The following is a 27,128-nucleotide window of genomic DNA, read 5'->3' as shown; positions in this document are numbered from 1 at the left end:
CTGAAAGCACCTTGCTGCAAAAATAGCAAGCGGCCGGTGTGAGGCTGGGGCTTTCCGGGGGAACAACGCCCGGCAGGAGGAAGCGGCCGCAGCCGCCCCGCAGCCCCGTCCCTGCCTCGCGTGGTGCTGAGCCGCAAGCTGCTGCGTGCCGGCCCAGCAGGGACCTTGAACCTGCCACAGATTTATTTTCTCGACATTGGCATCGCGTCGGAACATCTGGCATGCGGCTGATAATTGCTGGGGATTGGGGCGGAAGCCGCTCTGGGCCTGGAGCTTCTTCCAGAGCTCTGTTTTCATTAGTTTTTCTCCTCTTTTCAGCTGCAGAGTGAGGAAAAAACAAGCAGCGCTGCACAGCTTGCAGCAGCAGCGGGGGGCTCCCTGCTCCCTCCAACTCGGCGTGAGCACACCATGGGGCTCCTCACCGTCATGCCGTGGCAGGGCTGCACCCTGGCCAGTGCTGAGGGGGGATGAGCCCTTCCCTGACCCCTGACTGTGGGTCCTGCCACGCTGCCCTGGGTGCCAGCACGAGCGCAGGGGCTCAGGGCCATGGCGGCCAGCCCCTCCTCGGGGCTGTTGTCACTGCAGGACAAGGCAAAGAGCGGGGCCCTGTGCACAAACACACAGGGAGACGCCGTCGTGATGGATGGCTGGAGTGCGGGGCCAGCAGCGGGAGCAAGTTCCTGCCCTAGTGGCATGGGAGGCGTTGCTTGTGGTCTCTCACCCCAGTGCCTGGCCTTGCTGCCCTCGTGTTTTCACAGGGCAATTGGAAATCCGAGCCCTGCAGCCAGCACGGTGCCTGTGGGTGAGGATCGTACCCGGCAATGGAGGGTGGGAGAACCCACACGGCAAACACACCTCCACTGCCAGGGGCTTGGCTGCTCCGCCACATCCCCAGACCAGGGGGACGCACTTTCCTCCAGTGCCATTTCAGCACATGCAGAGCTGCTGGCTGTGGGTGCTGCGAGCTCGCAGGGACCCCGGGCCCAGGGCCCCATGCATGGAGGACCCCTCTCCCACCCTCATCCCTCAGGGCCAGGGAGGCCCTGGCTGCAGGTCCTGATGCTGGGTGGGTGCAGTGGGCTCGCACACCTCCCAGAGCTGTCCTGCCCTATGCCCGCGGCCCCCTCCCTCCTGCCCCAGGCTGTAAATCAGCATGGCCGTGGGTGCTGGCGCGCTCGCTGCCGCCCACCAGTGCCCCCCGCCTCCCACAGGATCTCTCTCCCCGGGTGTGTTATCTGCCGCGGGGGTCCCACTTATCTCCACTGTCACTTTCTAATGCTAGTTTATGGGCAGCGTTTATGTAGCTTAATTATGATGTTTTTCAGCGTGGTCACGTGGCCACAGAAGCCAATAAGGCACCGAAGTGGGTCCATCCCGGCTGAGCCTGGCCCCCGCGGGGAGGAGATTGGCCGGTGTCCTGCCCGGGGCGGCGTGTGCGCAGCCAGAGCCCCGACGCCTTCACAGAGGACGCAGGTCCCATAAATCCCCCATCCCGCTGCAGACGGGACAGCGGTGCCCAGCACCCCACGGAGGATCTTCGGGCAGCAGCTCCCGGCCAGCGGCACAAGCGAAGATCTCCTGCCGTACCGGCCCCACGTACAGTGGGTGAGTATGTGGCCATGCGGAGAACCACGGTCTGCCCATCCCACCCGTCTCCGCCTGCTGCCGCCATTCTCCATCACAGCAGCGGCCGAGGACAGAGCTGGGGACATGGCAGGACTTGGCGAGGAAGCGGGAGCTGTGCGTGGGCCTCCACTTCCCGTCCGGTCCCCATCGGCGGGTGTGGGGATGGAGGCTATGCTCACCACGGGCAGCGGAGCGAGGCCTCGCTGTAGCCTTGGCCTCTCGGCCATGCTGCTGCCCAGAAATGACAGATCCGGCTGCCGAGGGGCTCTAGGAGCCCAGACAGTGGTGGCTGGGGCTCCCTGGTCACCCCAGTGCTGCGTCTTTCCCATGGGAGCACAGGCAGCCCCTGCACCCTGGAGCAGGCACAGGAGGCAGCTGGGACCACTCGGTGCCCAGGGCTGGCTGAGCCCGCGTTCCTTCCCCATCCCGCGCCGGCAGGCGCCGCAGCCCTCGGCTCCGCCGGGCTCTGTGTTGCTTTTTTTCCTTGCGGTGTTTGCTTGGCTCTTCTCCTGACCCACGGCCCCTCCTGGGCTCCTCTTCCCGGATGGCAGGTCCCGCTCCGCAGCTGCCCGGCAGCTCCCCCAGGAGCTCTCAGCAAGCGCGGGGGCCGTGGCCAAGGGGCTCTGCCGGCGGTGGGAGCGCTCCTTCCCAGCCAAACAGCGGCTGACCCACACTGGGGACTGCTCTGCTGCTATTCTTAGCCTGGGCTCGATTCCTGGTGGCTCTGGAGCGATGCTCCACCGAGCCCGTTTCCTGTTTGCCGCTTTCCCTGCCAGCAGGGCTTCTTTCTACCTGCTGCACCCCTGGGCAGCGGCAGGCATGTGGGGCGAGCCGAGCGGGATGAGCTGTGTGCGATGAGCCGTGCGGGACAAGCCGTGTCGGATCAGCTGTGTGGAATGAGATGTGCAGGATGAGCCGTGAGGGATGAACAGTGTAGGATTTAGTTGTGTGGGACGAGCCATGCGGGATGAGCTATGTGGGGCCAGCAGCCACGGCTCCTTTTCGCAGGGTGCTGCCAGCAGCACAGCCCCCAGCTGCGCAGGAGCTCCGGGTGCCCACAGCATCAGGGCCCCCTTACCACTGCCCCCCCGCAGCTCCCCTGGGTATCAAAACGCCTCGAATCAGAGCTCCCTGCCTGGGAGCCGTGCAGGCAGCAGGCTCCTGCCCGCACCGGGACAGGCTGCACCTCTGCACTGGCCAAGAAGGGTCTCCTGAGCAAGCGGGTCGGCCCTGATGGGACTGGTTGAGCTGCAGCACCCAGCTCGGAGCCGCAGCCTTGAGCTCCCCATGCCCGAGTGCCTGGGCTGCGGCGCGTGGCCCGCTGGCCTGGGAGTGTCCCGATGAGCAGGACGTGCCGGGAGCGTGGGCGCTCCTGTGCTGGTCTGCTGGTGTCATGGAATATTTCATTAAGAATTCCTGAGTGTGAAGCACTGAATTAAATACCGGTGGTGAACAACCGCTGGCTGGCAGGCGCGCCAGGACACCTTTGGCAGTGGCTTCTCCACGCGGTGTGGCTGGCACTAGGTCCCAACTGTCACCTCGTTAGTAGTGGTCCCAGAGGAGGTGTCAGGAGGTGCCACACACCCCGGAGCTCCTCACGCAGCTTTCCCTGGGCTCTGTGAGCAGCTTCCCGCAGCCGGCCGGCTGGCAGGGCGCCTGGTGCAGGGTGACGGGCCTGGATCTGGCAGGGCCCGGGGTTCCGGGGGCTCTGCGCTGAGCACGGCTGGCTGCAGGGTGTTGTTCTTGCTCAGACACATTTAATTGTGCTCCAGGCCCCTGGACTCCTGGTTCCCACACTGGTCCTGCTGCTCGCAGGAGGGATGCCCAGGGAGGCGGGGGGCTCATTGCTCCCCATGCATGGCCTGGCGCAGCCCCACCAGCCCTGGGGGGAGCAGGGGGGATCTTGAGCCCCTTCCTGCAGAAAGATGCCCCGAGCCCATCCTGCCCCAGGGTCCCCAGGGCCAGAGCCTGACGCTGCCGAGGCCTGGCCAAGCGGCTTCCCCCAGCCCAGGAGCAGCGGCCACCCACAGCGCTGCCCTCGGGGGCTGCTCCTGCCCCGAGCCCCCCAGCCCCAGCTCCCCTCCTGCCCCCCACGCTTGGTCCAGGGATGCTGCCGAGAGCTGCGGGCCCGGGGTGCGATGCCCACTGCCGGCTGCCCGCCGGGGCCTGCCGTGCTGGGGGCCGGCAGCGGGGCAGAGTGCAGCCCCCGGCCCCGTGTCCCCGTGTCCCCGGGGCTGGCAGGTCCCTCCGCCCCCAGCCCGTGTCCCCGGCGCCGTGAGCCGCCCGCTCTCCCCAGAGGAGGTTCCCCAGCCCCCGGGGGGCTGGCCGCTCTCCCGCACCAACATGGAGATGCTCTTCCAGGCGCTATAAAGGGCTCCGGCTCCGGCACCTGCCGCTCGGTCTCCGCCGCGCCGCGCTCCCGCTCCGCACCCAGCGCAGGGGCTGGGGGCCGCCGTCCCCGCTCCCCGCCCGCCCCGTCCCGCTCACCCGCTGGCTTGTCCCGCAGCAGGGCCGCTGGAGGGGATGGACTATTCCTATGATGAGGACCTGGACGAGCTCTGTCCGGTCTGCGGGGACAAGGTCTCCGGGTACCACTACGGACTGCTCACCTGCGAGAGCTGCAAGGTAGGAGCCGGCCGGGGCGTGCGGGGCCGGGGCTGTGCGGGGACTGGGGCTGTGCGGGGACTGGGGAACCGCGGCTGGGGCTGTGCGGGGACGGGGGCTGTGCGGGGACCGGGGCTGGGCGGGAGCTATAGCCGGGGCTGCGCGGTACCGGGGCTGCGCGGGGACCGGGGCTGTGCGGGGACCGCTGCACGGGGGGAGAGGGGGCCGGGGCTGTGCGGGGAGCGGGAAGGGGGCTCTGCAGGGGCCGGGGCAGCGGGACCGGCCGCGGGCCGCTCCTCGCCCGCTTTCGTTAGCGACGGATCGGCGCTTAGCGGCGGGACGGGAGGGCTGCCGCGACGGGAGCCCCGACCGCGGCGGGGGGCGGCGGGAGCCTCCGTCGGAAGCGGGGCGCGGGGACGGGGTGCCGGTGCCGGTGCCCGCCGCATCGCCGCCGCCCGCCGCCGCAGGGCTTCTTCAAGCGGACGGTGCAGAACAACAAGCACTACACCTGCACCGAGAGCCAGAACTGCAAGATCGACAAGACCCAGCGCAAGCGCTGCCCCTACTGCCGCTTCCAGAAGTGCCTCACCGTGGGGATGCGCCTGGAAGGTAGGGCCGGCTCCGTGCCCGCGGAGGGGGCCGGGGGCTGCGCGGGGCTGCGCGGGGCTGCGCGGGGCCGCCGGGCGCGGGCGCGATGTCCCCGGCCGCCGCCGCCCGCCCCCGCCGCGCCCCCGGGCCGGTAATTCCCGCGGCCGCTTCGATTCCGTTTTTCCCTCCCAAGTTAAAAAAAAATTCGTTTTTTCGCGTCGCCTCCTGCTTTTCCTTTTTGTGTTTTTGTTTTGTTTCCCCGGAGGTTTTGGCTGCTGCGGCTTCAACTTTCTAGGATTTTCTTTGCTGGCGGAACGGTTGGGAAATAGCGTAGAAATTATTGTTTTCCTTAAGCACATAATTCCAGAAGCCGAGATTTAAGGAAAACGTTAAAAATGATGGGGCTTGGAATAAAACTGATGCAGACCCACCACGAATTATATTTTTCCTCTTGGTGACATTTAGTAGAACAGATTTCTCGGCTGACTCTTGGGGAGTGCAGTTACATCCCCCCCCGGCCGCCGCCTCGCTCATGTCAGAGAAGTCGATCCCGACAGAGATATCCCCGAGTCGCGTGTTGTTGTTTCTGAAACACTTAGCAGAGGCCAACAAAATCCATTCGGGGGGGGACAGATCGCTGGCAAGCGACCGCAAAGCAAAAGCAGACGCAGAAAGGAGCTCCCCCCTCCGAGGTCAGCCGCCCCCCCACCTCTTCTCCCCTGAAATCGTTTACATTTTGCAGTGGATGAAAGCGGTCAGATATGCCAGCGGGGCCGACACCCCTCACCTGGCCGGGCTCGCAGCGCAGGGCTTTGCCAGCCTGGGAGCTCAGGGCAGAGTGCGGGTTAATCAGAAAGTACTGTGTGTACTCGCACAGCGGCCGCTCGCCTCCAGGAGCGGGGCGAGAGCCTGCGAGCAGAGGCGCAGCAGTAAGACACAACATCGAGCTGCAAAATCAGCCCCTGCAAACTCCCAGTGTGGGCTGGCTTCCAGCCCCGTCTCCAAACAGATCCCAGTTTCGCTCTCCTCCCTGGAGTGGAGGTACTGGTGCCCCGCATCAAGCCATGCGTGCTCTGGCAGTTCTGACTGGTGCTGCAGGGGAGTTTGGGCACAGGGCAGGGGCTGGGGGCTCCAGGGGCAGGCAGGCAGGGGCAGCGCTTGGGGTGGCTGGGGGGGGGCAGGCGCAGTCTCAGTTTGGCCGTTTTCCGTGGTTTTTGCTCACTGTGGAGCTTGTTTGGTTCCGTAGCCCATGAGGGCAGCGGCTGGGATTTTTTGTTTATTTTCCTGCTGTTAGCGCCTTAGCGGAGTCCTGCAGCTGGGCAGCCGTGGCGGGGGGGATCACCCAGCGGAGGGTGATATTTCCATGGACCCTCTCTTTTGTGGTGAAAACGGAGCCCACCTTTTCTCACTTCCTAGTATTTTTGGGCAGAGGAGCTGAGGTGACATTTCAAAGGTGAGCCTCCAGCTCCACAGAAGCAAGCCTGAGATGATCGATTCTGGGGACAGAGTATTGGCACAGGCCCCCCCTCGAAGAGCCTGAAGGGATGCCAGGGAGAGCAGCACAGCCCTGGCTCAAGCCTGCTCGCACCCCCGGGCACCCCATGGCCACCCCTGTACCCCTGCCTGGGCAGGGAGAGGTCGGCGAGGGGAGGCAGAGCTCGGTGAGCAGCTCACACCAGCCGGGGCTCTGCATGGGGGCAAGGACAGGCGAGGCAGAGGGGGCAGGAAGGGGAGCTGCAGGGTGTGCTGGGTGCCTGCGACTGTCAGCTCGGGGGCTGCCTGCAGTCATTTTTTTCAGGGGGATGCCAAGGGTGCAGGCAGTTCCTGGGTGGCTCATTTTGGGGCCCCTTACCCTGGAGATTGGGGTGCATCAGGTGTTTGCTGGCGCGCAGCAAGTGGCGAGTTGTTCCTGATCACAAGTGAGGCACAAACGGCAGGGGAAGCAGAGCAGGAGGAAATTAAAAGGCCTCTTCTCCCTCTGTGTTCTTGCTGGGAATGGGAAGGATGTGTACTAGCGGTCGCCTGCGGAGGGTTTGTGAGACCGGGCTGTGAGCACCTCTCGCTGTATGGGGGGTGCAGGCAGCAGCAGTAGGGTGCCTGCCTCTGCACCCTTGCCCAGGGTCACGGGGGGTCTGCCTGGGATGCGACCACTGGGCCTGGCCTCAAGTGGTGGTGGAAATACAATACTTTGAGTGGGTGGGAGGTTGGGGCTTTCGGGTGGACTGGCATCACTGGGGTGTGCAGCTGGGGATGCCAGACCTGCCAGTGCCAGTTCAGGCTTCGCGTGGGTGTCTGCTTGCAGGGGATCCCAGCAGCAATACGCATACATGCTAACTGCGGCCCTCTCCCGTGTACCTCTGGAGCGAGGAACTGCCCTGGGGCAGCTCTCTGTTGTGCAGAGGCGTGTAGGTGGGCTTTCAGGAGTGGGGGCTGCAGCACTACCACATACCCCCCGTCCCCCCAGCCTCAGAGGATGCCTCCGGCCTCCCAGCTCCCAGCAAGATGCTGTTTTCATGAATAAAGAATGAGGGAGGAAGCGCGGGGCGGCTCCCCTGGGAGCACATTCCTGCTCGCCCTGGAAATGGTGCTGCTCCCGGCCGACGCTCCAGCGTTTCCAGCCTGCCTGGGGAGAGTCTGGGAGGTGCCCTGGCTCTCCAGGGGTGGCTGGCCGTGCTTCCAGCAGCCGCAGCATAAGTAGGCGAAAGAGAGGCAGAGGTAACAGCTGAGACACAAAAGCAAGACCCGCCTGCTGTCAGCGGGGCCGCAAACTAGCAGAGGGATTTTTCCCTTTGATGCTAAGTCTGCGGGCTGTGCTTGCTGGCGTGCTCTCCTCTATCCCTCTGCACTGCCGTCCAGCTCTCAGCTTCCAGTGAGCTGAGGTTCTTCCAAGGGTGGGCCAGGGCAGCAGTCCCTGGGAACGCAGTGGGGCAGTGCAGAGGGATGAGCTCCTGCTGCAGAGAAGCACCTGCTCCCCCATGCACTGACACATTCTTGGTTTTCTTTTGGTGTTTGGAGGGAACATCTGCTTTGCTACAGCCAGGAGATTGCGATGGGGCTGTCAGAGTGGCTCCATCAGTAGGATGCTTCAGCAGAGCCCCTTGGCCATAGCTGATACCCAGCAGGGACGGGCAGCCTCCTGCCCTAAAGCCGGCGCAGCCCTCCCACGGGGTGCAGCGTGCCCGGCTGGGGCTGCTGGCCATGCTTCTCTGAAAGGGGCAGAGATTTGCAGAAAAGAAGCATGGGCAACCTGGATGCAGGTGAACCAGGGTCTGAGAGGGCTGTGGGGTCCCAGGTTCTGCAGAAACAAGGAAAACCCACCACTGGTCCGTAGTCAAGGGTCGTAAAAATGAAAGTGTGTGTCGAGCCCCCTCATCTGCCCGGGCTTCATGGGCTGTCCCCCAAGATGCGAGGGATGCAAGCTGTTTTATCCCCCAGCGCATTTTATAGACAAAGGCAAATGCCTCTTCCTTTCCTGCAATTTCCAGAGGCTCTGAGGTCGACATCAGCAAGGCAAGAGCCGGGGCCAGGCACCCGAACCTGCCATGCCACGTCCCTGATGTGCACGGCTGGGCTGGGAGCAGCACAGTCCTGCCAGCGGCTTTCTGGGAAGGACTCTTCAGTGTCCCCCAGCCCCATTTGGTCACCAAATCCCCCCCATCATTTTCTTCATGCCGCATGGAAGCGCTGGTCTCCTCCGCGCGGGTTCACTGCAACCTCTGCCCTCTCTCTGCCCCCAGCTGTGCGTGCCGACCGGATGCGCGGAGGGAGGAACAAGTTTGGACCCATGTACAAGCGTGACCGTGCCTTAAAGCAGCAGAAGAAAGCTCTGATCCGTGCCAACGGCTTCAAGCTGGAGACCGTGCCCCAGATCATGTCCCCGGTGCAGAACGAGTACAGCCTGTCCTCCACCATCCACAGCATCCACACCATGTCCAAGACCTTGCCACCCAACCCCGCCGCCCTGACGCCCATCGACTACGAGCGCAGCCCCTACGGGACTCCGTCCCTGGGAATGACTGTGCCTAGCCATGCACCACTTGCTGGCTACCACTACCCCTCCTTCCCTAACCGCACCATCAAGTCCGAGTACCCGGACCACTACACAAACGCGCATGAGGCCATGCCTGCCTACGTGTACCCAGAGACCTACCCCAGCAACTCCCCCCCCGACATCCCTGAGGTCATCCTGAAGCTGCTGCAGCTGGAGCCGGACGAGGCCCAGGTGAAGGCACGGATACTGGCCTGCTTGCAGCAAGAGCAAGGCAAAGGCCGGCACGAGAAGCTCAGCACCTTTGGCCTCATGTGCAAGATGGCCGACCAGACCCTCTTATCCATCGTGGAGTGGGCACGGAGCTGCATCTTCTTCAAGGAGCTGGAGGTAGGAGCCTGGGCTGGGGGGAGGGATGCTGCACTGGGCAGGTGGCGGGAGGCAGGTAGGTTTGGGGCTGAAATGCTGTGAGGATGGGATGCTCTAACGGGCAGGAATGGGGCTGAAATGCCGTGAGGATGGGGCAACGCCTGCGGGCACGAGCCGCGGGCTGCCAGCGCTGCAGGTGTGCTGGTGCATCCCCATCCCGCTTGCGGCTCCCTGTGCGGCAGGGCTGGAGGCACCAGGGCCCGCGGCAACGCTGGAGCGATCCCTGCTGTCGCCGTGGGGCTAATGACTTCAGATTCATCACGGCGGGGGCAGGTGTGGAGGCAATCGCTGGCAGAGTGACTGCAGTGTCAAGCTCAAGATATAATTGAAAAATGTAACGTTGAGGAATTATAGTTGAGACAATTCTCTCCTCTGCCTTTAGGAGGAAAATCGATGCTGTCAGGTGGGTGCCTATTAGCACCAGACAGCCGGGGCAGGGCTGGCCAGGGCGAGGGACACCACCAAGCCTCCTCTGGAGCCACTTCTGCTGCTGTCAGCCTGCAAGAGTGCCTGGCTGGGGGACATGGTGCTGACCCCCATCCCACTGGGCCATCCCATCTAGCAAATCCCCCCGAATACTTACTGGGGCCAAGGGGTGGATTAGCAGGGATGGGGCAGTCTCTGCCATCCTGCAAACCTTGCCAAGATTTCTGTTCATGTCCTGGGCTGACCTAAGATCCCAAACTGGTGCAAAAACAGGAGCGAAAATTTTGCAATGTGGCCAAACGCAGAGAGCCACATTTCAGAGCAGCTGGGAGACCTGGGTGCCCTCCTGTGCTCTAAGCATGAGGCTGTGATAGCTGGCTCTGGCCAAAATCACCTTCCTCCCTTGGTGCTGTGGGGACCGTGCCCCGGGACAGGGCCAGGCTCTTCCCCGTGCCCACCCTGCAGGGTGCCTTGGGGTGGAGTGTGGCAGAGCCTCGTGGCTGAAAATAGCCCCCGGCTGCCAGAACAGTGTCAGGAAACAGCATTGTGGGGGTGAGTCAGGCTCGTTTCAATCATATCAGTGTCCAGCCTGGATTTTGGGAACAGGGTGGTTGTTGTTTTGCAGGAGATATTGTAAACAGTGTGAATTCAGCTCCTGTCTGCATTGCTGTGTAGCCTTGTAACTCCATTGTCAGCCTGATTGTGCCACCAAAATAGGCTGCTTCCGTGCGAATCCATGTCAGCAGGCGCTCCTCCTCCCGTGGGGCTCTGGAGGAGGTGGCAGTGCCAGAGGTCTCACCTGGGCAGGGCCACCAGTGCCCTGCCAGGAGCGGGGCACTTCCCCCGCTGTGCCCGGGGCATGGGACCTGGTGCCCCAGGGAAGGGAGCTCGACTGGGCATCCCTGCCCATCACTTGCCACCCCGGGGCTTGTGCCTTTTGCCTCCATCTACGTGGTGAGTGCGGGGCAGATTTCCAGTGTCTTGCAAGGCCAGGGACTGCAGGACGCAACGTCCTGCCCTGGCTCCAGAGGGAGCGTGAGAAAGCATGGTTGTCGCTGGCCTTGGCTCCCCCTGAGCCCCCCACTGTGGTGCCTGGGCCCTTCTCTGTGTGTCCCCGCTGAGGACGGTGCCGGGGCTGCCTGCACCCACCCAGCACGGTGCGTCCTCCCTGGTTTTGGGGCAGTGGCTTTCCCTTGGGCATGTGGAGAGACGCACGAGTAGGTCTGCCGCTCCTGAAACCCCATTCTTGCTCCTGCCAGCATATAAAAGCAAACGGCTGCTGGGGTGGTAAATGAACTCCTGCTAGTGCAGAGTTTATGGCTTTACCCTAAAGCCTGCTAGCACGGAGTAAAATTGCGATCTGAGATGGATGGCCCTGCTGGGTGCTCAGGGCTCCTCGGAGCAGGGGATGCCAGCAGCCCTCTCCATCCCCTGGGAACAGCTGCACGAAGGCCATGGTCACCATCTCTGGCCGAGGAAGGGCAGTTGGCCGAGGTCAGTGCAGGGATCCAGGCTGGAAGGGCATCGCGCTGGGACATCGCCCCAGGGCGTCGTGCTGGGCTGATGCCAAGCGGGGAGGGGTGCAAATGGGTGAGGAGGGGGTGCAGGCAGATGCCCCCATGCACAGCGTCCCTTGCCTGAACGTTCCCAGCACCCACGTGCTGCTGCTGCAGGGCTGTTTTGCAAACAGTTGGCTTCTCCCCTGGGCCTCGCAGGGAGCCTGGAGGGAGCAAACCCTCGGGGGCACGGGGACCTGCTGGCTCACGCCTGGCCAGGACGAGCCTTTGCTCCCTGCCCAGGGAGAGTGGCAGCAGGTTCCCCCCCAGAGCTGCCAGGTCTCGTTCCCGTTCCCCTTCCCACACTAGCAGTCCAGTGAGGGGCAGTGGCAGACTGGGAGCTTTGCTGGCTCCTCCTAGCAGGGTGGCCAGGGTGGGGGCCCTTGGGGAGAGCCCCCCTGGCTCCACCACTGCGCCCGGGGAAGGAGGGGGGAGACGGGCTAATGGCCTCTTGACATCGGCTCACACGCCACGTCCACCCGCAGGCGCAGGGCAGTCAGATTGAAAACAGATTTAACTTCCCAGATATATCGTTTCATTTAAGGGCCAGTAATTCTGTCAGTCTGCCACTGACAAACGAGGGTCCCCATGCCAATCCGCCGGGGAGACTGATGTCGCGGCGTTCATCTCGTGTCACCAGGCAGAGAATTACGGACTGCGCTGGCCTTCGGAGGCAAGACTAATAATGCCGCGCGGCAGAGGGGGATTTGGGGGCCCGCTTGTTTATCGAGGGCCGGCCAGGCAGCCGCGGCGCGAGGCCGTGCGGGCGGAGGTGGAAGAGGTCAGCGCTGACGCCCATAAATACGAACTTTAACTGAGTCTAGATGAGATGTGTCAGGACTGAGGGAAGATTTGCAGCATCTCTTCAGGAAGAAAAATATGGGCTGGGGGTGAAATATATTTTGTTGGGTCGTGAGTCTCAGGCAACTTTGTCCTTTCAGATGTAATTTTTTTATATATATATGGAGAGAGACAGACAGAGGACTGTGCATACATACACACACTTGCACACTCACATTGTGTCCCGTTTTCGTTTGGTTTATATACATGTATCTTGCACAGCCTGGTTTGTATAGGTGTTACTGCCATATGTACATATAAATATTGTGCACACAGGGGTGCAGTGACCTTTAGATTGGGATGAGCAGCCAGGAATGTTAAACAAATTGCCACGGTTTCAGCCTGAAGGCCGGGCTGGGCTGGGCGTGCGGCGGGTCCTTGCTGCTGGTGGAGGGGCACGGAGCAGCCGCAGGAAGGTGGGCTGATGCTGTTCCCCTCCTTGGCCTTGCCTCGCCGTGGGGCTGGGACAAACCACCCTCCCCACCACGGGCAAGCACCGGTGGCGGGGGGGGGACACTGAGGGCAGCGCTGCTCCCATGGGCTGAGGGTTCCTGCAGGTTGCTGTGTCTGCTGGGCTGCTCTCCCTTGCTTCTCATGAGAGATCTCAGAGCCACGACAAACCCTATTTGTAGCCCGTTGCTTCTCTGCCTTTAGCATGCATAGGTCATCTTGACCCCATCTCCTGGCCAACAGCCAGAACATTTTTGGCAGATTTAAAATCTCCTTATGGTCGTGGATGCTGCAGCAATGTTTAGCATCCTATGCACTGGGGGAAATGTGACAGCTTTCCATGCCTGCTGGCATCCCGGCTGGCACAGCCCTGCCCTTGCTCCTGGGGCACACACACAGAGCCACGACACCACAAGCAGCCTTGCAGCCGGCTGCCTGCGAGCACCAGCAAAAAGGCAGTAGCCTGGGCCACAGCAGTGTGCCCCTACAGCAGGGAAATGACATCCTGGCCCTGCCGCACTGGTCTTGGTTTTTTGCTTTAAGATGCCCATTGCAGTGGTATCTGGGCAGGGGGATGGGGACCTGCATTGACCATTAACACCTTAGACTTGTGTGGGGTTTCGATTGCAGGTGGCTGGCGGACAGTAATCCACTTTCTCACTTCTCGGTAGCCAAGGTGACGGGTCCTGCTCGCACCCAGTAATTGCCCAGGATGCGGCTCAGGGCACTGGTGTGTGCTGTGCACCTGCGTGGGAGATGCTGGGGCAAATCCTGCACCAGTGATCTGGGAGGTCGGGGCATCCGAGCACTGCTCGTGCCCTGGCAAGCTGAAGCTGGGTGGGGAGAGGCTGGGGATCGACGTCCTGTGACCTGCTCATGGCTTCTGAGCAAAGCGGGGTTGCTGGTGGGTCACTGCTTCGTAACGCTGCAGAGATGTTTGAGGGCGGATGGTGGTACCCGAGGAGGGGGATGCCCTGCACCAGCCATGCAGGGAGCAGCGAGCGCAGCAGGGCTGTGCCATCCCGATGGGGGTCTGGCTCAGGGATGCTGAGGCACTAGGGTGGCCTGGGCACATTTTGGGGAGCCCCAACACTCCCAGGGGCTTCCTCCACTCCCCACAGGGAGGGTCGAAGGCGGTTTAAGACTCTCATGTGGCACACCTACATGTAGGTCCTGCAGCCCTGCACTGGGGCAGCACTGTTCATGCCTCTGCACACCCTGCCTCCCCTCCGGCCCTTGTTCTGAGCCCATTTGTCACAGGGAAATGGATTTTTTCTGTGCGTTGCAGTCCTTCAGCAGCAAGGCACTTTCGGCAGCTGGGCAGTAGAATAGTGCTTGCCCCGTGTGGGGAGCGTTTCCCTGCCGTGTTTTGTGAATGGGTTAAATGCTTGCTTTAAAAAAAAAAAAATCAGCTTGCATCAGGTCCTTGATAAAGCACTCCGTTGAAAAGCCTTGACATTAAAAGAGGAAGATCCTTTGCTTAACTTTTAAAGGCAAGAGTGTGTGCGTGCCGCCTCGCCGGGAGGATTGATTGACTCTGAGTGGCCGTCCATTAGTAGCCCTCTCCTCCAGGGAGACCAGGCTGGCGCTAGGCACAGGGGAGGTGGTCTGCAGCCAGGAGCCCCCTTGCAGCAGAGCCGCACTGCTGGAGTGGCACCGTGCAGGGATGCCCACTGCCGCCCCAGCCCAGGGCACGGGGTCGCCCAGCTTGGTGCTGGGGTGCAGGCAGGGCTGGGGTCCTTGGAGATGTCCCCGAGCCCTGCCCAGTCGCCAAAGACCCCAGCCCACCCAGTCACACTCCCCCATGCCATGGCCACGTGGCTCTGGCATGCAGCAATGCTCCCAGGAAAGGCCACGGCACACCGGAGCGTGCCGGCAGGGGAACGGCTGTGCTGCAGGCGCGCAGGGCAAAATGTGCCGCTGATGGGATGTGGGGAGGTGCTCTGCCTGGGGAGCTGAACATGCCTGTTGCGTTTGGGAGAAGCTGATTAGTCACTTTTAAAGGAAGAAAAGATTTCAAAATTGTTGAAAGGCTTCCTTTTAGAAAAGCTGATTTTTTTTAAACCATTTTCAGAGCAAAACCTTCAGCCTGTCCCTTCCGGAGGTCATCCCGCTCAGGAATGAGGCACAGGAAGGAGCTTCCAAAACAACATCGCGGCTCAGCCGGAGCGGAGGGGCTCGGCACCGGCCGGGAGCATGCAGCTGAGCTGGCAGCGTGCTGCTGCGCCAGGAGCCCAGCTCCCTGCGAGGGCTGGCCACGCTTACAGCCAGCCACTCGCCTTGGGGCGGAGGTCAGGAGGTCATCAGGAATGCAGAAAATCTCCATTTTGTTTTGATGCAGAATGAGCTTTTCCCCAGTTCTTTGTTCAGCAGCTGAACAGAAACCTCACAGCCTGTACGGCTGGGCCTGGCTCCTCCACCGCTCAGGCGATGAGGTGGTGAGCCCAGCCTTGGAGCCCCACCGCACCTCGCTGCAGGCAGGTTTTGCACATCGGGCAGGAGCAGGCACCCCAGCCCCAGCTGCCTTCCATGCCACACCTCCCTCCCGGCGCTGCTGTGCGTCCAGGTCTGACCACCCACCGCAACTGGGAAACAAATCCTGGCAGCTCACAGGGAGCACTGGGCTCCGAGACCATAAAGCTCTCTCTCATCTGACTTCTATTCCTTTTGCAATCTCCCAGTACTAGTTTATTGCAGCCTCTTCAGCAAAACGAGGGTATTATCCAGTCCTGTGATACTGCATCTGTCTTCCTTCTATTAAAGGCAGTGAGCACAATGGCACTGCAGAGCTCTTCTGCCGGTGCTGAATTTGCTCTGCCGGGAAGTATTCCTGATAACCCCCAGCCCTTTCCCTACACCAGCCTTCCAGGAGTGGGGGGCTCCAGGCAGGGCAGGAGTTCAGCTCTTTGCAGAAGGGAGTCGGGGTCCTGCAGAGAGCAGCAACGAGGGGACACGGCTGGTGACCCATGGTGGGGAAGGCAGCTGAGCGGCATGCCTCCTGCCTGCGTGCTGGGCCAGGACAGCAGCACCCCCACGTCCAGGCATGGGGGCCTGGCATCACTCTTAATTTGCTGACTGTAGCTGTTGGGTCCAGCAGCTCATCCTGCCCATCGCGAGTGCTGCCTGCAGCCACCGGCTTTCCTACAAGACCTTTGGAGGTCCTTGCACTTTGTGTCCTGAGTTTAGCATTTTACAAGGGGCATTTGAAGGCATTTTTTTGGAAGCATAACTGTGCACGCTTATACCTGTGTCTGGACGTGCACAGCAGCACACATGCAAATGTGCACATGATCACACGTGTGTTGATGTGCAGGCAGAGGTCGACCCGGCAGCTGCAGGGCGCAGCGATGCCCCGTAGCCAGCAGCTCGTCTGCGGCCGTGCTGAGCTGCGGTAGCTCTGTGCCCCCCCCAAACCCTGCCATCCCAGGCAGGGAGGTAAGGATGGGCACTGTCTTCTTTCATTTTAAAGTATCCGGAGGGGCTGCCTGGAGACACAGGGCCTTTGTGCAGAAGCCGCGTGTCCCTCCTGCGCGGGTGCCAGGACACCGCCAGCAGTCATTTTGTTAAAGATTTGTGTGCGGTTTGGGGAGGTTATGCCTGGTGGGGGAAAACCCATGCTGATAAGAGCCAGCAAGTGCCACTGAACCACGCTGAACTGCTTCAAAGCTGGCTTTGTGCAGCCACCCAGCCCGCCTCCTCTCCCCCAGCCCAGGGATCCCCTTGCAGGGAGTGCAGCTCCAGCTCTCCCTGCCCGCCTGAGGGGACCCCGCTGCTGGGCTGACCTCCCCAGGGACATCTGGTGGGCACAGGGTCAGTGCTGTGCAAGCGCAGGGCAAGGCGTGAGCATGGCATGAGCCTATAGGTGTAACGCAGTGGCAGGACACCGGTGGTTGCAGTCCTTGCTATAGACACTAAGCAGTGCTGTGGGTGTCAGTCTTGCCTTCCTCTCCTTAACGCTGTGGAGGGGGAGGGCTGGAGGTGATGCATGAGATGAAGTGGGGAGCAACATCCAGCTCAGTTACATGCCAGCACAGGCAGACATAGGAACCAGGAGCCAGACCAGGGCTTTGCAATTAGTATTTTGTTAATCAGATGCAGCATCTCCTTGCTTGGAGCTCATTCAGAGCCTGGCTGCAATTTCCATGTATAAAAGTGTGCGTGACAATTTAGGAAATGCTCTGCAGGCAGGGGAGGTGAGGAGGATTTCAGGTTCTTGAAAAAACCCCAGGGCTGTTGCCAGGCTGTGAGGGTCAGGGGCAAAGTCCTGGAGGACAAAGTCCTGTCCCACCTGGAAGGCGAGCAATGGCCCCTGCACTCCCTGCGTGCTCCTGCAATGGGCTGGCAAGCAAATATGTGCACAAAGCAGGTCTGGGGCCAGACAAGTCTCTGTAGATCAGGTCACCTGGGAGCTTTAGGGAGAGGCAGAGGTTTGTCAGGTCTCCAGCACATCATGTTGATGCTGTATCTGTGCCAAGATATTGCTCATCCTGGTGGCAGAAAGCCCCATCCACTCTCTGCTTCATATAACAGCACTGGTGACTGGACTCGCTGCTCTACTTCTGGGTGCTTGAGCAGTGAAAATAGGTTATTTTTTGACACTGGTGCAAGTTTGGTGGAAAAACCCCTTTCTGTTTTGCTCGGGGTGAGACACATATGGGTGCAGGTCCTGCCCAAGTCGATGCTAATGCAGCAACGTGCTGTAGTGGCTGATGGTGTGAGTCTGAGCCGTCGCTGCCGCAGGGCTGGAGTGTGGAGCTGACCCCCACATGCGGAGCTGGGGGCTGGAGGGGTGATGCGGGGAGTGGGGCAGCTAGACTCCCTCCCACCAGCCAGAAAACACCAGCCCATGTGGACACAGCCCGGGCTGTCCCTGTGGCGTGGCCGGCTGTGTCCCGGTGCGATGGGTGTCAGTGGTGCTGCTCTGGCTGTGTTTCAGGTGGGCGACCAGATGAAGCTGCTGCAGAACTGCTGGAGCGAGCTGCTGGTGTTCGACCACGTCTACCGGCAGCTGCAGCACAGCAAGGAGCACAGCGTGCTGCTCGTCACCGGCCAGGAGGTGAGCACTGGCCCACGGAGACCGCAGCGGCCACTGCGGTTGGTGTGGTGGGGGCCAGGCGGTGGGGCGGGAGAGGGGCACAGGGGTGAACTTTGTCTTACTTATGGCTGAGCGCAGCTGACCCAGTGCAGGGCAGATGGGTTGTTTTTGCTGTGCTATGGCACTGCTTATGCAGAAGGTCCCATCCTATCCCATCCCATCCCATCTTGTCCTGACCCATCATCCAGCTCCTGCTTCTGAAGAAAAACGTTTCTCACGGAAAGACCTACAGCCACACCTGTACTTGCAGAGACAGGGTGTGTGAAGGGGCCCCTTCCCTTCCCGGGAGCAGTTTTTGGAGATACAGGTGCCCACAATGCCAGCGCTCTGCACAGGGCCCCTCTGTTTTCAGCAGTGCTGGAGAAACAGGGTTCCCGTTTCACCCATCAGCCTTTGCTTTGATGCTCCTAATTCTTGGTTGGCGCTGCGGGCTGGTGCCCAGCTCCTGCCCTGGGGTCCCCTGCAGTGGGTGTGAGGGGGCTGGGGCTGCTGCAGCTGATGCCGCACCTGTCCCCATCCCTGCAGGTGGATATATCGACCGTCACAGCCCAGGCCGGCTCCATCCTGAACACTCTGGTGCTGCGGGCGCAGGAGCTCGTCCTGCACTTGCACTCGCTCCAGGTGGACCGGCAGGAGTTCGTCTGCCTCAAGTTCCTCATCCTCTTCAGCCTTGGTGAGCACCGCTGCGGGGGGCATCGGGATGAAGGGTGGCTGTACTCGGGGGGCTGTGCTGCTGTGGGGTTTTTGGGCTGGGAGCACGGCTGAAGGGAGCACGCACAGCCCAAGGTCTGGCCGTAACCAGCTGCTGCGCTTATGAGAAACGATGGGGCTTTTAATGAGGAGCCAGGAGCGAGGGCTGAGACCTGCTGGCTCCCCCGCCTCGCCAGGGCTCTGAAACATCTCCCACTGTGGGCCAGGCTCTGCCCCCGGCCGCGGGGGATGTTGCCAGCCTGTTGGCCGAGTAGAGTCTGTTTTGGTCACTTGCCCATTGCACCAGGCAGGGAAACAACCAGCTGATATAGCCACAGCAAAACAGGCATGTTGACAGAGGCGGCGGCTGGGGACGGCCCTATCTCCCGGGATTTGCGTCAGAGGGCCCATGCCGCCGCGGCAGGGCAGGGGCTGCGTGTGGCTCCTGATTAGGCTCAACCCTGGAGCCTGCGGTCGGGCAGAGGCGGCGGGTTCACACGGTCCTGCCTCACCTAGACAAAATATCCAGGAGCCGCAGGCGCTGCTGCCAGAGGCCACAGTGTCCCTGGAGCTGTGCAGCAGCTTTGTCTACTCCCGTCCCGCTCCTCCTCTGCTCCTGCCCTGATCCTGCACTGGTCCTGCCCCACTCCCACCCTGGCCACACTGCCACCCCCATAGGGAGCATCTCCCCATCCTCCGTGGCCAGGGATGCGTCTCCTTTTCCTGGGGGCATCACCCCGAGGCAGAGACACCCATCGGAGTCCCATCGGCGTGAACTCAGCCTTCGGCAGGGCGGTGCAGCCACAGGCGGTGCTGAGCACCACAGGGACCTCAGAGCACCTGGCCACCTTCATTACTGGTGCTGACACCTTCCCTTCGGCCCCGTCCCAACGGGAGATCTCACCTCTTGGCATGAGGACGTCCGTGGGGCCTGTGAGGGTCTCAGCTGGCTGCCGCACGCCCAGCTCGCACCTCTGCTGCCGCAGCTGCTTCATTTCCCACACCTCCATGGCTGCTGCTAATTGCACGCACCCGGACAGGGCAGGAACCGGCACTGCCCCAGGGAAACTTGTGCTTCGGTCCCAGCAGTGCTCGGGTGCTGGTGCTGAGCCAGGCTGGTGAGCCCAGCTCAGGGCAGCCCTGCCTCCACCCCCATCCCTGGCCCCATCCCAACCCACCTCTGACCCCTTCCCCATCCTTTTCCCAACACCTTGGTCTGCACTTGCACTTGTGCACCTCGGGTCCCATCGTGGGGGGCCCCTGCCAGCAGCTCTGTGCCGCTTCGCCAAGCACAGCAGGCCATGAACTGCGCTCCGCGGCGTATGGACACCGCTGTGTATTTTGGTGCTTAGTCACTTGACAGAGTTTGCATCCCTGTATGTCACCATCACTGAGGAGCCAGCCTCCTCCAGGAGCAGCACCGCTACTGGGTTAATGGGTTAAGGGGGAGCATCGACGTGCTGCAGGCAGTGGGAATCCGCTTTCCCCATCCGAGGGGCTGAGGTCAGGGCCAGTACAGTCTGAAGGACCCACCGGTTTTACTCGAGTTTGCTGTGAATATGTCCCTGTTAGCAGGCAGGTCTGGCAGCTGCGGGCACCCCAGGGAGCCCATGCGGGGCAGGGGTCTCGGGGCACGGGACCTGTGCTGCCGCCCTCCTGTCCTGCACCTGCGGCACCTCCTCCCACAGCTTTCTTTTCCTCTAGAGCTGTTTGGAAATCCAGAGAAATTAGATACAATAATTTGCTGTTCAAAGAGTGATAACATGGGGCACAAACACTGCCCAGGGTGGGAAAGAAAGGAGTGGTGAGGCTCGTGCCCCAAGCTGGGACCTTCCCCGGCCACTGCCCCACGGGCTCAGCACCGGGAGGGCTGGTCACCCCACACCGCCCCGCGTCCCCCCGCCGCTCCCTGGCACGGCACAGCACAGCAGAGCATGGCACAGCGAGCAGGAGCAGCGTCTTCCCAGAGCACAGGCAGCACCGGTGGCCACGGCTGCCGTGCTGATTGCGGCTGCAGTTCCACTTCCCCAGAGCCGCGGCTTTCAGGGAGGGCATGGAATCAAATTGCTGCATTTTCCCATACATCATTTTGCCCCAAATCCAACTTTTTCCCTCCATATTGCAGAGCTCACTTGGAGTAATTTGCCCTTCGCAGGCTCAGCTGTAGAGGATGGGATTGTGTATTATGTGCAGGATGTAATTGCCTTTAACAAGAGAATTTCCACATTTACCACTCTGCCACAGCACAATCAAAGCCAAGCCCCGCTCACAAGAGCTGCCATTTGAGTTCTAAATAGATTTCTCTCCTGAGCAGGTAAAGAGATTTAATTAAAATTAGGGCTTCTCAAAATAGCAATATTTATGAGGACGGCACAGGTTAGCTTTGTTCTACAGAAGGGCTTAATAGAGCCTTAATGGATTGACCTATCATTCGATTTCATGACTTACATTCATGAAGCAGCTACTCTTGGGGAGGGGAGGAAGAGAGGCTTTTATAGCCCACATTCCCTTAAGCGTTTGCAATTTATCAGCAGCTTCTCCCAAACAAAAGGAGCTGTGAATAGGAAGAACACTTGAGGGCATAGAAATAATCCCAGGCATATCTGTATGTGTGATGGGAGGCTTTGTCACAGGACAGTCTTTGCAACTGCTGCAGTGTCTCTAAATGAAGTGAGTCAATGTTATTTGGACAACATTCTTTATTCCTTGCAGGAATGAAAAGATTATTCAAATATTCAATTAAACAGTGAATAGGGTCTTTCAGAGAACCAGGTGAGTTCATCGAGTAGAACTAGCTATTGTTGAGCCAACTCAGGGGATAGATTTGACATTTATCAATATAACTTCTTTTTTTTTTTAATGACATGCACAATAACCTTATGCAGATAAAGAGATTTCATAACAACAACCTGGGTAGAAGGGAGATGTCCACAATAGGAGCAAATGTGCCGCAGGAGTGAAAAGGAAAGGGTGATAAAGTGCATCTTGGCACAACCTGCAGCGCTTTCTGCCTGCGCCACGCAGCACCCAGCCCGGCCATGCAGCCTGGCCACGGGCATGGCTGGAGGCTGTGTCTCCCCAGGCAACCCCCAGCCCCGCCAGCTGTGCCTCTGCTCCCTAGGCTCTGCCTGACCATGGGCCGGGGGCTTGCTTTGCCCTCCCGAAAGCTACAGCAGGGACCCATCTGGGTTAAAGCCATGCTTGATTCCCCTCTTTTTTGGGGGTGAAAGCCAGAAATAAACCCCAAACACCCAACCACTTTGGCCAGAAACCATGCCTGGATTTCCCTGTTCCGCCAACTCAGACCTAAATTTGGCTGTGCATCAGTGGCTGCTGGATGTGGGCAGCAGAGCTGGCAGTGCCATTACCCCACCGCAGCACTGCTGGGTGCCCCCGTGCCGTACAGTAAATCTGTTAAATCCACTTGCCCCAAATGGACTCGGCGCCAGGGTTTGCCGCAACGTCTCCCACGGGCGGGCACCAAGATACCATCGCTGTGTGCAGCTGTAGCCGGCTGGTGGGGTGCCGCACAGAGCCATTTCCCTAAAGCCACTGAAATCTGCGTGCGGGGCTGGTTCAACAACGTGTTGCGCAGCTTGAAAACCAGTGCTTCGTTCACAGAGTGCTCGTGGCAATCCGAGCACTGAGGCGGTGTCCTTGGCGGGCAGACCCCAGCTCAGGCTGCCCCAAAAGCCTGGAGAAACCCTGAGCCACCAGCCTGGGCTGTCGCTGCGGTCACCCTCCTGCCGCAGCTGCAGGTGTAGGACAGTTACAATCCAGTTGTCCCCAGGGACAACCTCTGCTCTGGGGCTGTGCATGCCCCAGCTCTGCGGTGCTGCCCTTGGGGCTGTGATGGCCCCTTGGCTGCCAGACCCTGCCTGCACCTTGGTGCTGCTGCCTGCTGCGCTGCTTCCCACCCTGCAGGCAGCAGAGCTGGCGGCGGGATAACGGCGGAGCTGCTGCGACCCTGGCGAGGCGCAGAGGATTAGGGTTTCCAGGCTGGTGAGCCCTGTTGCCACATTGGAAAGATGAGGTTTATCGGGGAATTAATTCAGCCACTTCCTCGACCTTCAGGAATTAAAGAGGGCTGATGGCAACAGCTCCCTGCGTGTGGGTGCAGTTGGTAACAAGTTTCAGTTTTGCAGCTTTCTGGGTGGCGAGGCTAGGGGTGCGGGGGCCCTTCTGCTGCCGGCAGGGGTTTGGGCGTCTGTTTTCAGGGCTGGGCAAGACCCAAGAGTCAGGGCAGGGATGGGGAGCCCACAGCCAGGTGGGGATGGGCTGCAGAACCCCTCCTGTGCTGCATTCTTGTGCACAAGAGGTGTTGATGCAGGGGCACCGTTCCTCCTGGTGCAGCATGGTACAGATGGGGCAGACACATTGGTTTGGCACTGTTTCACCATCCCATCCCCGCCCTTGCAGATGTGAAGTACCTGGAGAACCACACGCTGGCTAAGGATGCTCAGGAGAAGGCCAACGCAGCGCTGCTGGAGTACACCGTCTGCCACTACCCCCACTCCACGGACAAGTTTCGCCAGCTGCTGCTGCGGCTGGCGGAGGTCCGGGCTCTGAGCATGCAGGCGGAGGAGTACCTCTACCACAAGCACCTGAGCGGGGAGGTGCCCTGCAACAACCTCCTCATCGAGATGCTGCACGCCAAGCGGACTTGAGTGCAGCTGCGAGCACGGACCCGGTGGAGCCCTGGCACTGCCAGCGGCATGTCAGGGGCAGGACGCACACCCGGGGCTGGCGGGCCAGCGCCGCCTCTCCACCCCGCCTTTCTCAGTGACGCTATTTAACCTGTACTATTGGAAAAGTCCCAGATAGTTTATTTTAATACAAAGTAAGGATGGTTGATGGCCATGGGGCCGTGGGCTCGGCTGCCAGACTGCCCCATTGGCAGCACTGCCCCCCAGCTCCTCTGCACACCCGGTGCTTGACTTGTTGCCTGCCCGACCCAGCTCTGCGGCACAAAGGAAGGATAAAGCCTGTCTCGGCCTTTCTCCTATTTACGCTCCTCTCCTGCCACCCCACCAGCCATTTCTCCACTGCTGCCATCCCTCCCCCAACCCTGCCCCAAGTCTCAGGGCCCCTCGTGCACAGGGCAGGGGAGAGGTGAGGTGAACACCCCTGGGCTGTGGTTTCATGGTGGTTGGGGTGTTCCCAGGCACCAGCCTGGAGGCAGAGGATTTCTGCAGGAGCTAAGCAGAACACCGGGGCTGGAGCTGGAGATGTTGGCCCCACACAGCCATGCTGGGACCCCAAGGTGCACATGCTGGGGTCCCTGCTCCTGGCTTTCTGCAGTGTTGTTGCCTGCAGTGTCACCGCTGCCCCAGTTAAGCAAGGGCAGGCAGGGATGGACAGTGCTGAGCCCTCAGCTGAGATTTTCTCAGTGCTTGCTGGTGCTGGAGGCACCAGCCGTGGCTTTGCAGCCCATGGCAGCTGCAGTGCCCAGAGCCCATGGGTGTCTGCAGTCAGCACATCTCCAGGATGTCAAAGTTTTGCTGCAGAGGCTCTAACAGATTTGGTACTGGGAGCAGGGGACTGTCCTCGGGACCCTTTGGGCCCATGGCCCTGCTGCTGCGCCCTTCGTGCCAGCACAACATCGCTGTGGCTGGAAAGCTTTGCAGATCTTGGTGCCCAGGGGGCAGTGGCACCGCAAATTGAGCTAGTTCCCGAAGCTTGAGGACAGGGTGGCCCCAGGATGGTGTCCCTGGCCAGCACAGGTCCTGCCTCACTCCAGCCATCAGCGACGTCCAGTCAGTGCCTGGAGAACAGTCAAGGGGCAAGGTGGAGCCAGGGATGGACTCTGTCCCCTTTCTGCCTGCCGGTGATGCTGGCAGAGCAGCCGGGCAGGTAGGAGGTGCAGGGTCCAGCCCCTGCATCACAGGTGCCAGGGCAGCAGCAGGTCCAGGCTGCAAAGAGCCCAGAGCTGCTCCTGCACTAACACGTGCCAAGGGTCTCAGCGGAGCTGGGGGAGGCTTTGCAGCCCCCTCCTGCATTTATGTGCCCAGGCACATGGGTAAGACGTAATAAGAATTGTCCTGTGCTTCACGCCGGGCTGGGCTGAGCCCCCAGACCCCATGACACGCTCCGCCGTGTCCCCAGGTGGCATCAAATGCTGTACTGAGGCCACAAGCAAAGAGCTGTTGGTTCCTCTCCCATCATGGGACGGGGGCTCACAGACACAAACGGGCAGTGCTGGGGAGTTGCAGCCCCACCAGCTGGGACATGCTGGACTCTCACTGCTGCTTTCTCTCAGTCTCAGCCATGCTCTCCTCTCCTCCCGCCCCGCTGCTACCACAGGGCAGCCCAGCACGCCCCCCCACCCCCCCTTCCCGGTCAGGCCCCCCCAGCTCTGCTGGGGCTCCTCCAGTATGGCTGGGTACAGTCCAGTACCTGAACCAAACCTGGTTCAGGTTTGTTTTCCACGACGGGTGTTTGCTCCTTGTTTGGAGGAGGCTGTCATCAGCTGCAGCTCTGCGCAGAGCCGGTGCCTTGAGGAGCTGCAGACGCTGCGCCCAGAGCCGCGCGGTTTATGGAAGCTTGTTAGCTGCAGAAGAGCATGTTTGTCTCTGCTTTTCAACATGTTTGTGCATTTTCCTCCTGAAGTCTGTGGTTCGGTTTCACCTTCTTCTTTTTGTGAACTTAAAGAACTGGAGAAAATCGTTTGGGAGGTAGAAGATGGTTTATTTTCAGAAAATGAAAAGTGTCCTTAAGTGTCTCTCTCTCTCTGTCTCTCACATCCTTTTCTCCCTCTCATTCCTCTCCTTCCCCACTCCCCACCCTTCCTTCCCAGGCAGGAGGTTACCAACTTCCTTGTCAGGAGCAAACCACTGTAATAAATTTTGCAGTTCATTTAAAAAGGCAGACTTTGTCTTTTTTGACTGTCTTTCTAACCCTCCTTGTTGGTGCCACCCCCTCCTCATGGCTCCCCACAGGCAGGTGGGATGCCCTGCCTGGTGTCCCCGCAGGAGAACAGTGCTCAGCCCCACCAAGCCCCCGGGTGTTTCTCCCGGAGCACCGGCTGCCTTCGGCAGGACCGGGACACTCCGGCTGCAGGAGGGGGGTCGCTGCTGTGGTGTGACTCAAGGCATCAGTGACTCAGGATCTGGTTCAAAGTGCTGCTGGGAATTGCCATAGCGACTCTGAGTGTTTTGCAAGTGAGCTCACGAATGACAACATTTATGGGCAATTAGCTTAGACACGGGATTTTTCATGTAGCCCTTGGTGGTCACCGTGGCCGAGCGTCCCCGGCATGCTGTGCACTGCAGCAGGGAGCAAACCCGCAGCAAAGCACAGAGCTCTGCAATAGCTTTGATGACCTGTCTGTAAGTATTCCAGTGCTGGGAAGTGCCCCATGCACTGGCTCTCCCCGATCCCAGCAGCTGGAGAGGCTGCTTGGCTGACTGCTAACCGGAGTGATGGGCTGCACTCACATCTCACGCTTCTGACCAGCACAGGGCTGCTCCAGGGCTGCACTTCCCAACAGCGCTTAAATCCATACTGGCCAGCACACACTGTGCTGAGACCAGGGAATGCAGCGCAACACGGGAGACAGCGCACGGGCGAGTGCAGGGCCCGGGTCTCCGGCACCGCAGCCAGACTGCCCTCCCATGCGCTCAGCCACGGCACGCTGCTGCGCCTGAACACGAGCCCATTCCCATGCATACATTGCAATGAGGAGAGAAGGTTGCCTTTAAAATCAGCATTTACTGTCATCATAATCAGCAAAAACCCCAACACATTTTATGTGCTCTAAACACTAGGGAGGTAACAGGAGAACGAGTCAGATGCAAAGAACAGGGGGAGAGAAACTGTGACCCCAGCTGGTGAGGGGCCACGCCAGCGGGGCGGGAGCCCCGGGAGGAGCAGGCAAAGGATTTTTGTCCTAAACAGCAGAAGATGCTACTGAAGTCAGCTGCTGCCTTCCTTAGTGCATGTGCTTCCTACACGTCCCATCCCCAGCCCTGCCCAGCAGGGCGGTGTGCTGGGCCGGCAGCAGGGCTGGGGAAGGCAGCCGTCCCCGCCGGCACGGGAGCTCTGCCTGGGCACGGCTGCCATGGGCAAAGCCGGGCTTTCTCCCATGCCACGTGCCCCAGGTCCCCCATGCTAAACAAGCTCTACTGGCAGCAACACACACAACCACACGCTGCCGGCGGTGCCGCGGGGTGGCTGGTGGCAGCGCCGCACCAGGCCAGGCTTGGCTGCGCCAGCAGAGGCTACACGAGCCGTGGGGACCCCCGGGCCGGCACGCAGGCTGGGCAGGAGTCACGAAGAGTACCTGCCTGTTGGTTGCTGCCCCTGGCCAGGAGCAGGACAGTCTGCAGCAGCAGATGAAGCCCCGTGAGACCCCACGCTACCCCAGTCCTGCCTTCGTTTTGTCTGCACATGCTGCTAGGAAGAAGCACAGGGCTAACAATTCTGCCTGGGCCGGGACAGCCCTCCGCATGGAAGTCAGCTCCTCCGACCTGCCACCCTCCTGGCTGCTGGAAGAGCCTCAGCGTTGTGGACCCGTCACCCAGAAACTTCTCAGAAACCTAAAGCAAAAGAGAGATGGTCTCAGCTGTGCCGGCAGGGAGGGGAGGGCAGGGGTCTGGGGCAGCGGGTGCACTGGTGGGAGTCCCACAGTGTGCTGGGAGAAAGCACAGCCCAAACCTGCCATAGGGTGGAGAATACAGGATGGAGCACGGCCAGCCCTGCCTTTCGCTGGTGTGGCTCTGCCAACCCACAGCCCCCACTGCCCCTTCAGGGGTCTCTGAAATATGGCCCTTATGGCAGGGAGCCAAAGCAGCCTCTGTGCATGGGGTTGGGGCTGCAAGGAGAAATCTTTTCTTCC

The 27,128-nt window shown here is 60.8% G+C and overlaps 2 protein-coding genes across 3 annotated transcripts in view; one reads left to right on the top strand and one right to left on the bottom strand.

The window, feature by feature from the left end:
- The first annotated feature begins 165 nt into the window (after positions 1 to 165).
- NR5A1 (nuclear receptor subfamily 5 group A member 1) lies at positions 166 to 25,137 on the top strand. 2 transcript variants are annotated; one of them, XM_075112097.1, is made up of 7 exons: positions 166 to 1,605; positions 4,136 to 4,251; positions 4,698 to 4,839; positions 8,556 to 9,196; positions 17,444 to 17,563; positions 18,128 to 18,275; positions 22,712 to 25,137. In XM_075112097.1, the coding sequence occupies exons 2-7, from the start codon at positions 4,150 to 4,152 to the stop codon at positions 22,957 to 22,959; spliced, it is 1,401 nt and encodes a 466-aa protein (XP_074968198.1). In that variant the 5' UTR covers positions 166 to 1,605; positions 4,136 to 4,149; the 3' UTR covers positions 22,960 to 25,137. The 2 variants fall into 2 exon arrangements, with proteins under 2 accessions (XP_074968198.1, XP_074968197.1); XM_075112096.1 differs by having other exon boundaries at positions 4,133 to 4,251.
- A 426-nt stretch (positions 25,138 to 25,563) lies between these two features.
- The window catches only part of ADGRD2 (adhesion G protein-coupled receptor D2), a 44,229-nt gene continuing 42,664 nt past the window's right edge, over positions 25,564 to 27,128 (bottom strand). Inside the window, exon 28 of the mRNA XM_075112251.1 lies at positions 25,564 to 26,829. Within this exon, the coding sequence (XP_074968352.1) occupies positions 26,822 to 26,829 (8 nt within the window). The 3' untranslated portion in view covers positions 25,564 to 26,821. The remainder of the gene's footprint in view (positions 26,830 to 27,128) is intronic.

This window comes from Phalacrocorax aristotelis, chromosome 17 (assembly GCF_949628215.1).
Source record: "Phalacrocorax aristotelis chromosome 17, bGulAri2.1, whole genome shotgun sequence".
In the NCBI taxonomy this organism is placed as follows: Eukaryota; Metazoa; Chordata; class Aves; order Suliformes; family Phalacrocoracidae; genus Phalacrocorax; species Phalacrocorax aristotelis.
The sequence above is the reverse complement of the archived record's forward strand: the minus strand, read 5'-3'. Positions and strand labels throughout refer to the sequence as shown.